Source organism: Chaetodon trifascialis, chromosome 10, assembly GCF_039877785.1.
Source record: "Chaetodon trifascialis isolate fChaTrf1 chromosome 10, fChaTrf1.hap1, whole genome shotgun sequence".
In the NCBI taxonomy this organism is placed as follows: domain Eukaryota; kingdom Metazoa; phylum Chordata; class Actinopteri; order Chaetodontiformes; family Chaetodontidae; genus Chaetodon; species Chaetodon trifascialis.
In genome coordinates this window covers 29681294-29695184 of record NC_092065.1, presented here as the reverse complement: position 1 = coordinate 29695184, position 13891 = coordinate 29681294, and the positions used below count along the sequence as shown (strand labels likewise).

At 45.0% G+C, this 13891-nt stretch overlaps 1 protein-coding gene across 1 annotated transcript in view; it reads right to left on the bottom strand.

Annotated features, from left to right (window-relative positions):
• ankrd27 (ankyrin repeat domain 27 (VPS9 domain)) overlaps window positions 1–13570 on the bottom strand; it is a 28968-nt gene extending 15398 nt beyond the window's left edge. The window contains exons 1-12 of the mRNA XM_070972513.1: window positions 13348–13570; window positions 9324–9446; window positions 6469–6579; window positions 5602–5913; window positions 5211–5270; window positions 4153–4206; window positions 3404–3469; window positions 2451–2527; window positions 1184–1305; window positions 654–732; window positions 126–258; window positions 1–12 (exon numbers count right to left, since the gene is read on the bottom strand). The exon at window positions 1–12 is cut by the window's left edge and continues 81 nt beyond it. Coding sequence (XP_070828614.1) covers window positions 1–12; window positions 126–258; window positions 654–732; window positions 1184–1305; window positions 2451–2527; window positions 3404–3469; window positions 4153–4206; window positions 5211–5270; window positions 5602–5913; window positions 6469–6579; window positions 9324–9425 — 1128 coding nt within the window. The 5' untranslated portion in view covers window positions 9426–9446; window positions 13348–13570. The remainder of the gene's footprint in view (window positions 13–125; window positions 259–653; window positions 733–1183; window positions 1306–2450; window positions 2528–3403; window positions 3470–4152; window positions 4207–5210; window positions 5271–5601; window positions 5914–6468; window positions 6580–9323; window positions 9447–13347) is intronic.
• Between the last annotated feature and the right edge of the window lie 321 nt (window positions 13571–13891).

Below are 13891 nucleotides of genomic sequence, written 5' to 3'. Positions count from 1 at the left end.
CTCACCTGAGCCCTGAAGGGAGACATGAGGAAACATGGCTGACCTTCAGTGCTGTTAAAGGCTGCTGAGAGACAAACTTTCTGCTGCTGTGTGTGTGTGTGTGTGTGTGTGTGTGTGTGGCTCACAGCATGCGTGTCCTGCAGCTTCCCCAGGTTGATGTACTCCACGGCGGCCTCGAAGGTGCTCAGACAGTAGCTGAGCTCATCTTTAGTGGAGCGGCTGAAGCAGAAGTTTCTGATGTAGCTCAGGTTGGCCATCCTGAGGACAAACAGCAAAGCAGACAGCTGCCATTTCTCTCTGAACCTGCTCGCTCGCTCATCCTCGGGGGATCCTGAACGCATGCACAAAATGCCATGACCATCCATCCACTAGCTGGTATTTCAGTTTGAACCACCCGCTGCAGACGTGCATGAATAATTAGACTTTTCTTCTGGCAGCACATTCACATTCGTGGCTTTGAGGGAAACATCTCGACACCTTTTTTAATGGATTGTCATGAGATTTGGTGCAGACATTCAGGATGAAGGGTAATAACTGAGCTCCTAGCAGGGCTGAGGACTCTTTCATCCTCTTTCACTTTCCCTCCACTGACACTGCTGGGCATCAGCTTCTTCAAAGGTCAAAGGTCGTGGCGAGTCTCCCTCCCTGCTCACCAGTTGGGGATTTCCGTCTTCACCAGCAGATAGAGGACGACGGACAGCAGGTCGTCGGCACACACGGCCTCTATGCTGACTGCAGAGGGAGACACACACTCAGTGAGAAACGCCGGACGCTCGGTATCTGTCCAAACCCAGCGACTGTCTGAGACTGACAGATTACAGAGGACGCTGCCAGTCCAGGCTGCCAGTGGACAGATGTGACCGGCAGTCTTCCACGCTGAGAGGACGGAAATACTTGTGACACTTGATATCGGCATGAAAGGACGTGCACTGATTACAGAGGATGAAACAGAGAAGCAGAGCAGTTTCAGGACGTGAAGAAAAAGTGGGTTCAACTGGCAGAAATGAAGCTCCAGCCTCAGATTCATTCAGCTCGACAAACTACATTCACCCACAGAACATCGTGAGGTTATGGTCGTGATCCTGAGACGGAGACCAGAAGACTGTGGGACGTGTGACAGACGGACAGACAGACGGACGGACGGACGGACGGACGGACGGACGGACGGACGGACGGTACGTACCGCTGCGTCGCTGGGTCTGGGTGGCCGTCAGGGCGACTCTGCGCAGGCACAGCAGTTTGAGGAGGGGGGAGGTCTGCTGGTTGAGCTGACTCAGCTCTCGCTTCGCCCGAGACAAGTTCACACTGCAGAAACACAAGCAGACCAGCAGGTTACAGGAGGAACGTCCAAATCTGATCTGTCGTCTGGAAACATGTTCAAAGAGGTTCTTAGAGCGAGCAGAGACGAGTTCAGCGGGACACTGAGACACTGAGTCTGAATGAATCCCATTCAAAGGCCACAACATAACCAAACCATCTCCAAAGGAAGTTCCACTGACGAGAAGATCTCTTTTGTCCATCTGCTGATTCCGAGCTCCAGACCTTGAAGCTGAACCGTGTACGGTCTTTGTGTTTGGTGCCTGACGTGTTTTTAAGACCTCCAGGGACTCGTCAGTGATTTACGAATACTGATTTTATGAATTCTTTACAGACCACTTGTATTTCACGCTTCAGATGACCATTTTCCAAATAAATCAGCACTTTTTAGATTGACGTCCCTCCTTCCAGCCAGCGGCTTCAGCTCATCTGGAGGAACCTCGACTTTTCATCATGACATCAGGCTCGTTCGAGGTGGACAGCAGAAGTAAGATGCTAGTAAAACACACAGATGAGGCCCGCAGCCAGGCATTTCCCATCATGCTCTGGGTCTTGCAGCCAGCGGAGAGCAGCTGCCTCCATGTCGTCAGGTTATCGTTATTCACATGTGCGTGATGTCAGAGCGAGTCAGGATCACACCTCTGATCTAAGCAGCATTCTTTATGTGGCGATTGATTCTACATGGTCTCATGTCAACGAGCCTCTTATCACATGATCACTCACATGCAGCGTCTTAAAATCTTTCTCTGGTGGTGCATTCAAGGTCACTTAGCTGCAAAAAACAAACCACCAAATTCATATCATCCTTTAAAAATAAAGTTTGCTTGTTGTCATCTGGATTAGATTAGATTAGATTAGATTAGATTAGATTAGATTAGATTAGATTAGATTAGATTAGATTAGATTACACTTTTGGCTCATCGATGCTTTCAGGCAGATGCATCTAAGTTTTTGGACATTGGAGTTTTCTTGATTGGCACCAGCGTAGCATAACCACACAACCCAGCATTACAAAATCACGAAGGCAACAACATGTCACGTCTTTCTGCCTTCTGACGTTTCTAACAGCCAGCACTCATCCAGTTAGCCAAAGTGGAACATGAGAATAAGCAGCTGCAGCGTGGTGAACCCACCTGAACTCAGGCTTCACTCCCACGTCTTTCTGCTGCAGCTCCTGCAGACTCCTGCTGGTTTTGTTGAAGGCGGCGTCCTGTTGACGAGCAGCACAACAGACACCAGATCAGTTCTGTGACACCACCACCGCGTAAAGTCTGAGCACGTTACAGACGTTACGTGGACACGAAAACACATCACCATCCAAAGTCAAAGAGACAGAAATGACAGTGGAGATATTTTGACGGACTGTCAAATCATTTCTGCCAGCATTGAACTTCCTGCGTTCAGCTGTGAGGTAGAAGCTGTCAGAGGGAAACAGTCACTGCAGCCCCTCCCCTTTTAAAGTCAACCTGTCTCCTGGCTGCAATGCATTCTGGTCCACTGTATGTGCTGCTCCTGTTACCAGGTTTCTTCTTTCCTGGTTCAACAGCAGTGCACCAAAAACCAAAACCTGACGAATACCACGGACATCTTACTGTCCGTCACTGCGAAAGAATTAAAGCAAAAAAAAAAAATCCCACCCCTCTCTACAGGCTGCCGTCCTAAGCCCCTCCCCCTGCTGGAGGGTCAGTGTGAGGAGGAGGAGGATGAGGAGGGGGGAGCAGTAGGCTTCCTCACCAATGTATCCAACAACCTCGTCTCTCATTCACGTTAGAAACCAGCGAAGGTTACCGTAATGTTTTTCATCAGAGCATTTCATTGATTCAGCGCCGTCAGAATCCACTGGAGACGCCACAAAGCAAACTGTTTCCAGAGAATGAAGGCTGTTTTACAGCATTAAATGTACTTTTCCAGCACTATGAGCAGCATGATGGAATGGAGACAGAAGACAGACAGACAGACATCTCAAAATGTGGACACATTAACCCCAAACTATCTGCTGCGATTGGTCTGTTCGGTCATTTGTTGAGAACATTTGTAAGTACTGTAAGCACCGTCAGTGCGGCAGAGCGGCGAGAACGACGCCTACCTGGCTGGCTTCAAGCGTTCCCACAAAGTTAAAGATCAAATCGTGGATCCCGTGATGAACGTACATCTGGGATGAAGAAAAGAAGAACACAGAGAACATTTTAGTTCTGGTTCATCTGGTTCCCAAAGCTAAAACAAGTTTGTTAGCAGAGTATGATGGAAGCAAGAGTCGAACCCACTGACTTCACAGGTAATGACCCCAGGTTTCATTTTCAGGTCTTTAAATGGCTTTTGGCTCCTTTTGACCTTAATCAACGTTCTCTCGTGTCATTTATTGGCTGTGATGATGTTTGCTTGTTTCTCCTCTGTAAAGATCGTATTCAGCACCTTCAGAATTCTGATAAAAGCATTTTGAAGGCTGATTTTTTGTGGGCGAACCCACATTTTACATTTTCTTAGTCATTATAATTTTTGAATGCAACCACTAACATCATATCAGATGGCTCCTTATTTTCCTCTGAAAGAGAAATGCAGGAGAGGTGGTGGAAAAATGAGAGATGAGCGTCTGAAAACAGCCGTAGAATCAGCTTGTTTGTTATGTTTGAGTCTGACTGACGCTCAGGTGTTCACTCAGGTGCAGCTGAAGGCTTGTTACTCTGCACAGTAACATTTCGTGTCTGGTAGAGTTGTCTGGTATTATATCCATTTAAATCAATATCTGTTTGTGAGCTGTGAATGAAATGTGCTTTAGAAATAAACTGTCACTTTAATCCATCAACACAGAAATATGTCAAAACTCAGTGAGGTTACCTCGACCGCCTGTTTGAGAAGAGTCATCTGGAGCTCCTGCTTCGCCAGAAGTTTCTGTAGAAAAAAACCCTAATCAGACCAGCAGACGCTGAGAAATGCATTCGTCACTGCTCTGACACACATTTCCTCATCAGACATTCTGTGTCCTGTGGCGTCATCACCAGTTACATTTACTGTTTGTGTTTCAGATAATAAGAGCAAACGGTGACGAATGGCCGACAGATCCCTTCATGTGCTTCAGTGGATGTGATGGGGGACATCTTTCAACGGACATATGACGACTGTTTTAAGACAGACCTAAGAAAACGTGGACCTGTCCTTACCCCCCATTCACTGGCACTGAGGTGGGATCTGTATCCGGATACGTTATCTGGACAATAAGTGATCTGCTCTCACGTTGGAGCTTACACCTGGTATTTTTAACGTGATCTCCGTCAGTAACGTGGCAGCAAATCAAACCAGGCCAGATGTTGAGTTTGAGGAAACTTCCGAAACTGTGTGAAGCACCGTCTCAGACCAGTTCTTTAGTATTTGTCCCCCTTGTAAATTTGGCTGAAGCAGTTATTCCTTCCTTTGTATAAAAAGACTGCGTCAGTTTGTCTCGAGGTGGTGCAGACAGGGTGGAGGCTCCTCTGTGACTACATGCTTATCTCACTTCCTGACAGCAGATCAGCTGCACAGATGAAGGCAACAGTTATTTCTTAGTGGATATCATTCATTTCCAGCCGTATGTTTTTCATTTTTCACACAGATCTGTTGAATAATTCATCTTTAGGTGCTGTCATGGCACAGAACAGACATACAATAAGGAATCAGAGGCTTGTCTCTTTCAGCCTCTCGCTCGAAAATCTCAGTCACTGATTCAGGATCAGAGCACATGAGAAACATGGTCTCAGTCTGTCCTTCAGGTCCTGAGTGATGCTGCTGAATAACAGACAGAAAAGATGACCTTTGACCTGTTAGATAGAAAATGTCAACGCTTAATCATTTCATCCTCTGAGACATTTGTTCACATTTAGTGTATGAATTCTTGCTCCATCAGGCCGGCTTCTACTCACCAGGCGAGAGTCTCTCAGCAGACACTGAAGACATTTGGTGTAAAGACCGTTCACCGAGTCCTGGGTGGACAGGACAGGAGGACGGTCAGTGCTGCAGGGGAAAACCTGTCGTCGTCTACAAGTCCACCTGAACCATCTATCAGGTTATAATTACCGTTACACCACAAAAAACTATTTCTTCATAACATAATGAATATGAAGGAATGAAGAGGAAGAGACAAACAAGCAAGAAGGTGAAGGAAAAGGAAGCAGCAGAAGAAGAAAGGGTAAAGAAGAAGATGGTGCGAGAAGAATGAAGACAGCAGAAAATGGAAAAGATGGTGAAGAAGAGGAGGGACGATGACACTGGAAAAACAGAGGAAAGAGTAAAGAAGAGGAGACTTTGTCCCACTATGTGGTGTCGGAGTCCCTTCCTCTCCTGCTCTCTGAAGGCCTGGTAGAAGCCCTGGATGAACTTGTCCAGTTTCTGGGCATGGCGGCCCAGGAACTCCCTGACGTCCTCCAGGCTCTTCAGGCAGTAGGGGGGCGGTGCGCTGAGCTCCGTTGGGCCCGTTGGGTCCACCTCAACGGGCCTGGAGATGCACAGGATGCTGTAGCTCTGCTCCTGATCATTGTAGAAGGTTTCATCAAACAGGATGGGCACCGACGCTGGAGCTGGGAAGCCGGATCCCAGGAGGACCTGCCTGTCCTGGATCTGGATCTTCTGCAACACGAAACGAGACCAACACATCTCGTAAACACACACACTGTGTTCATTATGTCTAATTACCAACAAAGTAAAGGTTAAGTACCCAACTCAGCACTACCATCATAAAAATCAAATATTTGAACGTTCAGAAGGATAACTGGCATTATTCTATTTTTTTGTTAGCAAACATATTGAGCATTGCCAGCCTTACGTTCAATCATGGAAGTCCTATGATGGGGGTGCAGATCAAACAGCCTGAGCTCTTAATGTAGGTCAGAGGTGAGCCAATAAGTTCCTGTTTATTAAAACCTTTGGAACAATAGAAGAAAAGTAGAAGCTTGTTTTTAAACCTCAACTTTGAGAAAACAGTAAAAGTGTGAATTTAATTAAGATTTCAGAACAGTTAATTGTAGCCCTTTGTTTTAGCTTCAGTTTTAGAAAATTCACTTGACTTTGGAGCAGCCACCATGAGCATCATGCTTTGAATTCAGACTTTGAAAGTAGCTACTGGAGCCTCTCATTTCTAACAATGATGGAAGAGAGGTTTGGAGGTTTGAGGTAAAGACAAACCTTTCCATCCACAGTCTGGTATCCGTCCTCCACAGGCTGCAGAACATAGTTGTCGAACTGAGAGTCTGAGAAGCTGCTGGCGGCCAAACTTCCACAACAAGGCACCAGAACCTGCAGGCGTTCACCAACACCAAAGCTTTACTGTTTGTTCAATCTATCAAGCACGAAACATGTAAACTCTCCAAGCTAATCAAACACTCTTTCAACGTGACTTCAAGCTGGTCAGATGTCAAAGATTAGATTAAAAACAGAATGAATCATGGCGAAATATCCTTTTTACAGTCATACTGGTTTTTAATGCAGGGCCACCTGAGGGATCGAAGGTCAGTAGAATTCAATGATGATTTGTCTGCTGAGATTTCTCCAGAATCTCTGACTGTTTTAATGATATTATGGATTGTAGATGGTGAAATCCTAAATTCCTCGCAATGGTGTGTTGAGAAACATTGTCCTCAAACTGTTGGACCTTTTACCAGCACAGTGTTTCACGCAGTGGTGAACCTTGCCCCATCCTTGCTTGTGAGGGACTTTAGTGGTGGTTTGCTCATATCAGAAGAATCACTCAATGAAATTGTTTTAATTCAGTTTATTTCAGTGACGTTATACATACCATAGAATTTGCACCAAGATATCATGATACTCTCAGCTGTTACCAATGAACTGGTTTACCTGTGGAATGTTCCAAACGGGTTTTTGGAGCGTTCCATAACTTTCCCAGTCGTTTGTTCACATTTGTTTTGGAGTCAGGGTTCTTGAACCATCAACAGGTCAACTTTTTGCTTTGTCCAACACTTTGGTTTGTAACCAAATATCTTGAAAACTAATGACACCAGCCTCTGCTGTACTGTGTGTTTAGCGCTAAAGACAATCATTTATGGCAAACTGACAACATTTTATTTGGAGGGGTGATACAGACTTAACGATTTAAAATGAGGTCACAAGCCAGCAAAGGTTGTACAATGTGTTGTACAATGCAATCTTATATGATAAGTAACTGATTTTCCAGGTCAGCAGTCTGCTGTGAAATGGGTATAAGAAGCTGTAATCCAGTTACATGCTTTTTCCTGGTTTTTCCTGAACCCATAACTTAACTGAAAGAAATATTCACATAGCTCTGTACACATGTAGAGAATCCACGAAAGTCCAGGACCCGACAGTGTTCTACAGAATGCAAAGAGGATTTATTCAGTAGTCAAAACGCCTTCGTCTAAAGAGGGGGAAGTGATGAGTGAAGCCAGCTGTGTGGAGTTTTGCTGAAAGCGAAAATGGCAGATATGTGAGATCTGTTCACACCTGCAGTGTTCCAGGTTTGACTGTCACATTTCCAGTGTCTCCTTCATTCAGTACCTTTTAATCTCTGCTGGCGCAAAACAGTCTCACTTTTCTAATTTTAGCCATTCTTGGTGTTGTTGCAGCTGCTGGGATCCCACCTTTCCAGGAAATGTTTTCTGCCTTTTCCTGGTTTCCCATGTCCACATTACAGCACCCAGACTGCCACAAACAAGGCCCAAATAGAAAGGAGGCAGACTCTGACATCAGACAGTGGACTGGACACCCCACATATGAGGACTGTTTCCACCAAACAAACAGATTTTTTGAGTCTTGCAGCCAGAGAGGAACACGGACTAGACAGCAGATCGGTTTTGATGAGGGACATTCGCCAAAGTGGACTCGCATCGCTAAGTGATATATGTTGCAATTCAGGCTGCAATGCAAAGTGAGAGAAACTCAGGAAAAATGCTAAAAATGGTGGATAAAGAGACGAGGCAACACAGACTATCGAGTGATCATTAAACACCAGGAGGGCTGCAGGAGAAGCTCCAGACAGATGAACTGTGGCTCTACATTAAAACCTCGAGGTGGATTAAAACATTCCAGCTCCTCTCACAGCACATCACACTTTGTTTTCATCAGTGTTTCTCTGGACTCCATGTCATGCCAATGGTCTCAGTTCCAGTTCAAACACATCCAAAAATAATAAAAGTAATGTGAAACCCCTTTTCGAAAAAGTCGGGACGCTGTGTAAAAAGTAAGCAGAAAGTGAATGTGATGCTTTGCAGAACACTGAAACCCTGATTGAATCATCAAAACCCACGCACATAAAAAGCAGACGTGTGCACATGCTACGCTATGATTATGATGTGATATGATGCATTTCTGCTCTGCGTATGCAGCCCTGACGACCCCCCTCCTCTCATTAACTTGACTTTGGCTTTGACTTGCTGTTCAGGTTCATCACTGACAAAGTCGAAGACGGCAGCCAGTTCACATCTTTTCCATGTTCATATTGTTTGTTTGGGTGATTGTGACGTCAGAAAAAGGTCGGACACCGTGGGCGCTGAAAGCGGTCGCTCAGAGGATGCGAGGCATAGGCCACTGAGCGTTGGCGTGGTAACACTTCATCACCGTCCTCACAGGACTGCAGTCATGCTCGGGAAGCAGAAATGATGTGAGGATGATTTCAACGCGCTCGTGTCACGTGCACACGCCTCAGTTTTAAGACTAATTAAACGTTATATTCATGTCTATAAAAATCTGCTCGTAGGGACTCGATCATAATCCAAGATCATGTAGACACGTTCATGCTTTTGGTCAACATTTGGTAACCGTTAAGAGAAGAGATGATTTCAAGATTGACCATCAGCAGAGAAAAACAAAACCACCTTCACACAAGAAATGGACAAATTCTTATGTAGTTCATAAATGCAAGTCTTTCAGCTGTGGCCTCGAACACCTCAAAGTACACGTTTTGTCATCCATGTTCTTTGGACGAATAAACAGACTGTGTTTAAGAGGTTTTACAAAGTGCCTGAAAAGTGAAATCTAGCTGAAAGGGGATAACGTGTAGGACTCACAACGCCGTGGAGCTCTGCCACCCGGCTGCAGAGGTCCGGCCTCTGCTTCTCCAACGCCAAGTAGAAAGGATTCTTCAGGATGTTCTCATCATATACAGCCATAAGGAGCTGGAAGTCTGGATCCTGGAGAGGATAATGGAGGGAACTGGTTAGCTTGATTATACAAAGTTTCAAAAGGCCTGCTCTGGGAGGAAAATGTCTGTCCCACACGTCCACAACTATCCATCCGATGGCTGTCCACACTTTTCACTCAAAACCACAAATATCAAGCTAAAGGTGGAGCCGCAGAAAAGGTCAGAGCGTCAACAAAGTCAGAGGGATTCATGCTCTGGAAGTATGAATTTAAAAGTTCATGGTAATCCATCCAACAGCAACGACTTTTAGCATGTCTACAATTTAGCGCCACCAACATCAGTCACTCAGGAAGTGATGAAGTATGACCTTTAATGCAGAGTTTCCAAACAAAAGCATGTGGAAATACTGGACACTTTTCAAGAACTGAGTTACAGCTGATTATCTATGTTTGAGAGAGGAAACAAAGCTCCACAACAGATCTCATGACTCCCTCATGTCTCCAAGTTGAGCTGCATAATATTCTACTGAACAGTATGAAGCACTTTGAACCAGCAGCTGAGGGTGTGGCGATCAGACAAAAAGGGCCTTTCAGACGGCTTTCCAGAACGTCAGCACGGGGGCCATTTCTGATTGTTCCACAATTTCCTGCTCATGTGTGGGACTGAAGTCTTCCACATTCAAGAAGTGTGTGTGTGTGTGTGTGTGTGTGTGTGTGTGTGTGTGTGTGTGTGTGTGTGTGTGTGTGAGAGTTGTAAACGTTTGACCACGTAGAGACAGAAATGATGCACCGTCTGTAAATGAGATAAATAACTGAAGGCTGTTTAGTGTTGACCTGCTCTGAACACTATCCACTCACCTCTTAATCATCCAGCAACAAACCTCTTTCTCCTCAAGGAGCAGCTAATCCTCCATAAATAAGAAGAAACCGTGGCTCCAAAAACTACTACAGTTCGGTCAATAAATGGGTGAAAGTGTTAAATAACAATTATAATGACATAAAAATCATTTGCTTTGGCATTTACTCTTTAAAAGTCCTCTGGATAAACCAATATTTTGGCCATCTGGGGTTTCTGAGGGCATCAGTAAAACAAACTGATCTCTGATCTGTCACTGACTTTCTTCTAGACTGATCTATTCCAGCTGTTCACCCAACAGACTGATCCCAAACCAAAATCAACATCCACAAGCTTAAAACTCTTCATCTGACAGCTGATCTGATCAACTCACCTCATCACTCTGCTCTGAGATCAGCTTCATCCTCCCCCAGCTCCAGTGCAGACAAACTGGAAACCAGTTCAGCAGAGCAGAGAAAGACTCCCCACCGCCGAAGCCAGGCTGCTCAGCGGGGATGAAACGAGGAACGGGTCACGTGACCCCGGATGTTCTCGTGACCTCACAAGCTTGAAGCTAACAGCATATTCAGGGTTCCCTGCCGACCAACACGCCGTCACACTACACACTGAAGACTGCAGTGACTCAGCTGACGTCTTAGCTCGAGGCTTACGAGCACAAACACAGAACAAACAGCCACAGTGAGCAGATTAAAGGTCAAACATCCACACAAACACGACTCCCACCAGCAGAAGCACTGCCACTTCTAAATAATCAGGACTTTAACATCAGCACGACACTTCCAGGCACCCCAGCGAAAGATACTCCACACAGAGATATTCCACACAGAGATATTCCACACAGAGATATTCCACACAGAGATATTCCACACAGAGATATTCCACACAAAGATATTCCACACAGAGATATTCCACACAGAGATATTCCACACTGAGATATTCCACACTGAGATATTCCACACTAAGATATTTCACACTAAGATATTCCACACAGAGATATTCCACACAGAGATATTCCACACAGAGATATTCCACACTAAGATATCCCAATAATTCACACATTTGAAAAGCTGGAACCAACATATACAGTTTATCAATGTAGCTGACAATTTCTGCTGATCAAGTGACCGAATGATTGGCTGATCATCGCAGCTCTCGAGTATTGAGCAACTTAGCATATTAGCTGTTAGCTAACCCAGCACATGTCTTCTTCATCACTGTGAGCTCATCCCCACAAACTAATGTCGACACGACAGTCGGCTTGCTTTGTGCAAATGTTTTTTTATTGAAAACAATGTGTAGTGTTTTCATTATGAGCAGTCGTTCACATTGAATGAATCAAATCTCACACAGTTTAACACTCAATAAACAGATGACAAAAAAATGAATGCTTGGTTACAAAAAGCCCTTCAGCAGCCTTTTCTAAGGGATCAAAACAGGGAGATATACGATAAAGTTAAAGGTCACTTCATTGTAAAGTAGGACTCAGCCTGTAGTGCAGTTAAACCACGGCTGAAACTTTCCTTTAAGTTTCCTCTGAACATCCCAGCAGTCAGACTGTGATGCTGTGTTTGTTCAGCAGAGGCTCATCAGCCTCTTATTTCTCTCCAGAAACAGTGAACGTCACTTGTCTCTGGCTGCAGTCAGCTTGTTCTTAGTTGCCGGTTTACGATCGGATCCTGTAGTTTTTGTAAGGTTACTAGCAGCGGCCACAGCTTATAAAACACTACAAGGTCACGAGGTGACGTTAACGCCGTAATAACGCGATATTTTTGACAGCACGAATACTTTTCTATCTCATGTTCAGTGGCACAGAGGGTCAGAGGACCTGGCTGAGATGAAAGACAGCAGTCCTGCCTTCTGCTTTCTCTGGATCAACACAACTGTTCTCAGGTCATCAGCTGACATCCTTCCTCTGAAAACACTGGAAAGGTGAGAAAATGAGTGACTGCACAAAATGCAGTAAAATTTGATGTAAAGTATGTTTTGTACATTAGCAATTAATTTTACACATAATTTTACATTATTTTGGTAATAAATTAATTTGAGGAGCCACTTGGGAGCCGAAAGAGCCGACTCTTTTATGAGAGCCGAGCCGTGAGAACCGGCTCTCTTCCCATCACTGTCAGCACGCGCACCTGGAGGACTGCAGTGACAAAACCAAATTCAACCGACCTTCGACGAGGAAGTGCCAAGAGTATTTTCAAAATAAAATCTAAACTGACAATCAATGTTCTCGTGCTGTAACGTGCTATAAAATATCGGTATATTTTAGTAATCATAATTCGACCATCCAGACTTCCTCACATAAATGACTCTGCGTTATGAAGCTTACAAGATGACTCTATTTCAGATTTACGTAATGAGATAACGTACGAAGCTAATTCTTTTGAGCGTAGAAAATTCAAACAAAACTCCATTTAAAAATCTACAACTTCAGTGTTTCTTGGTTTCGGTTTGTTTTAGCCTTTATGTCGCCGACTGTTGGATGCCCCTCCACCCATTGTGCAGCATCATCAGTTGTAAGCGGTGGAGAGCCGATCTGGTTAGTACACAACGATTTCAAATAACGTACAACAGTCTTTGTATTAATAGTATTAGTAGTATGTGTATCATTCACGTATGTGACTTTGCATGGAGACGTTAACTTACAAAATTAGGCATTTTCTCAACGGGGATTGGCTTGGCGTTTTCGTTGAATTGGAGTTTGGTTTGCGGCACAGTTAATATTATAGCTTTTGCTTTCAAGTAGCGGTTTCGGAGGTGACAGGTGACAGGAAAGATTATCAGCGTCTTCGCTAAATTAACGGCTAACCACCCACAGTCGTTTTGAATTTAGACATTAGACCCTCTAACGTGACTCAGCCAACCAAAACTGGGGACCGGAAGTTTTAGTATTAGCCAGCTAGCTGAAAACAACAACATCGTTTCAGACAGAGGAGAAGTGAGGCTCTAGCAGTTAGCATTAGCTCTGCTGGGGAGCGGTCAGCATCAGGGCAGTTAGCGTTAGCTTATTAACGGGTTAGCGTGTCTAACTAGTGTCGCTAATCCCACCGTGAGAGTCAGCGGACCGAAGGTTACTGAAGTGACTGTTTTACCTGTTATCGGTGAGTCCCTCCGGTCATCCAGCCGTGGACATTGCAGTGATAATCGCCGACAGTATTCCGTCACAAGCTGTTTACCGTGATCAGCTGGCTAGCAGCTGCAGGACCTTTGGTCCGGGTTGCCAGACATCAGAGAGGAAATACGTAAAAGAAAGTGTCAGCAGCAGCAGCAGCTGTGTTTTCAGCAGGACTTGAGTCGTGACTCAGTCTGCATATTTACAAGCCGTACTAATTAAAGGTCGTCTCTACACGCAGTTAAACAGTTCACGAGTGATTCTGAAAATTCCGCCTGTTTCTGGTTAACTTCCAAAGACCCAGAGACGCTCCTAAAGCAAACTGGTTCACACTGCCCCCTACCGACCAGCACCGTGTATGTCAGTACAGGACGGACTCCAGTGGAGGTCAGTTTACCTGTCAGAGTGCTGCTGCACCTGTGCACGTGGCTGTAAAGGTCCTCTATGGCTGTGGAGGAGCTTTGTCAGAGGTCTGTGTGTATGATACATGTGGTGTATGTGTGTGACAAATAAAATCTGAATCT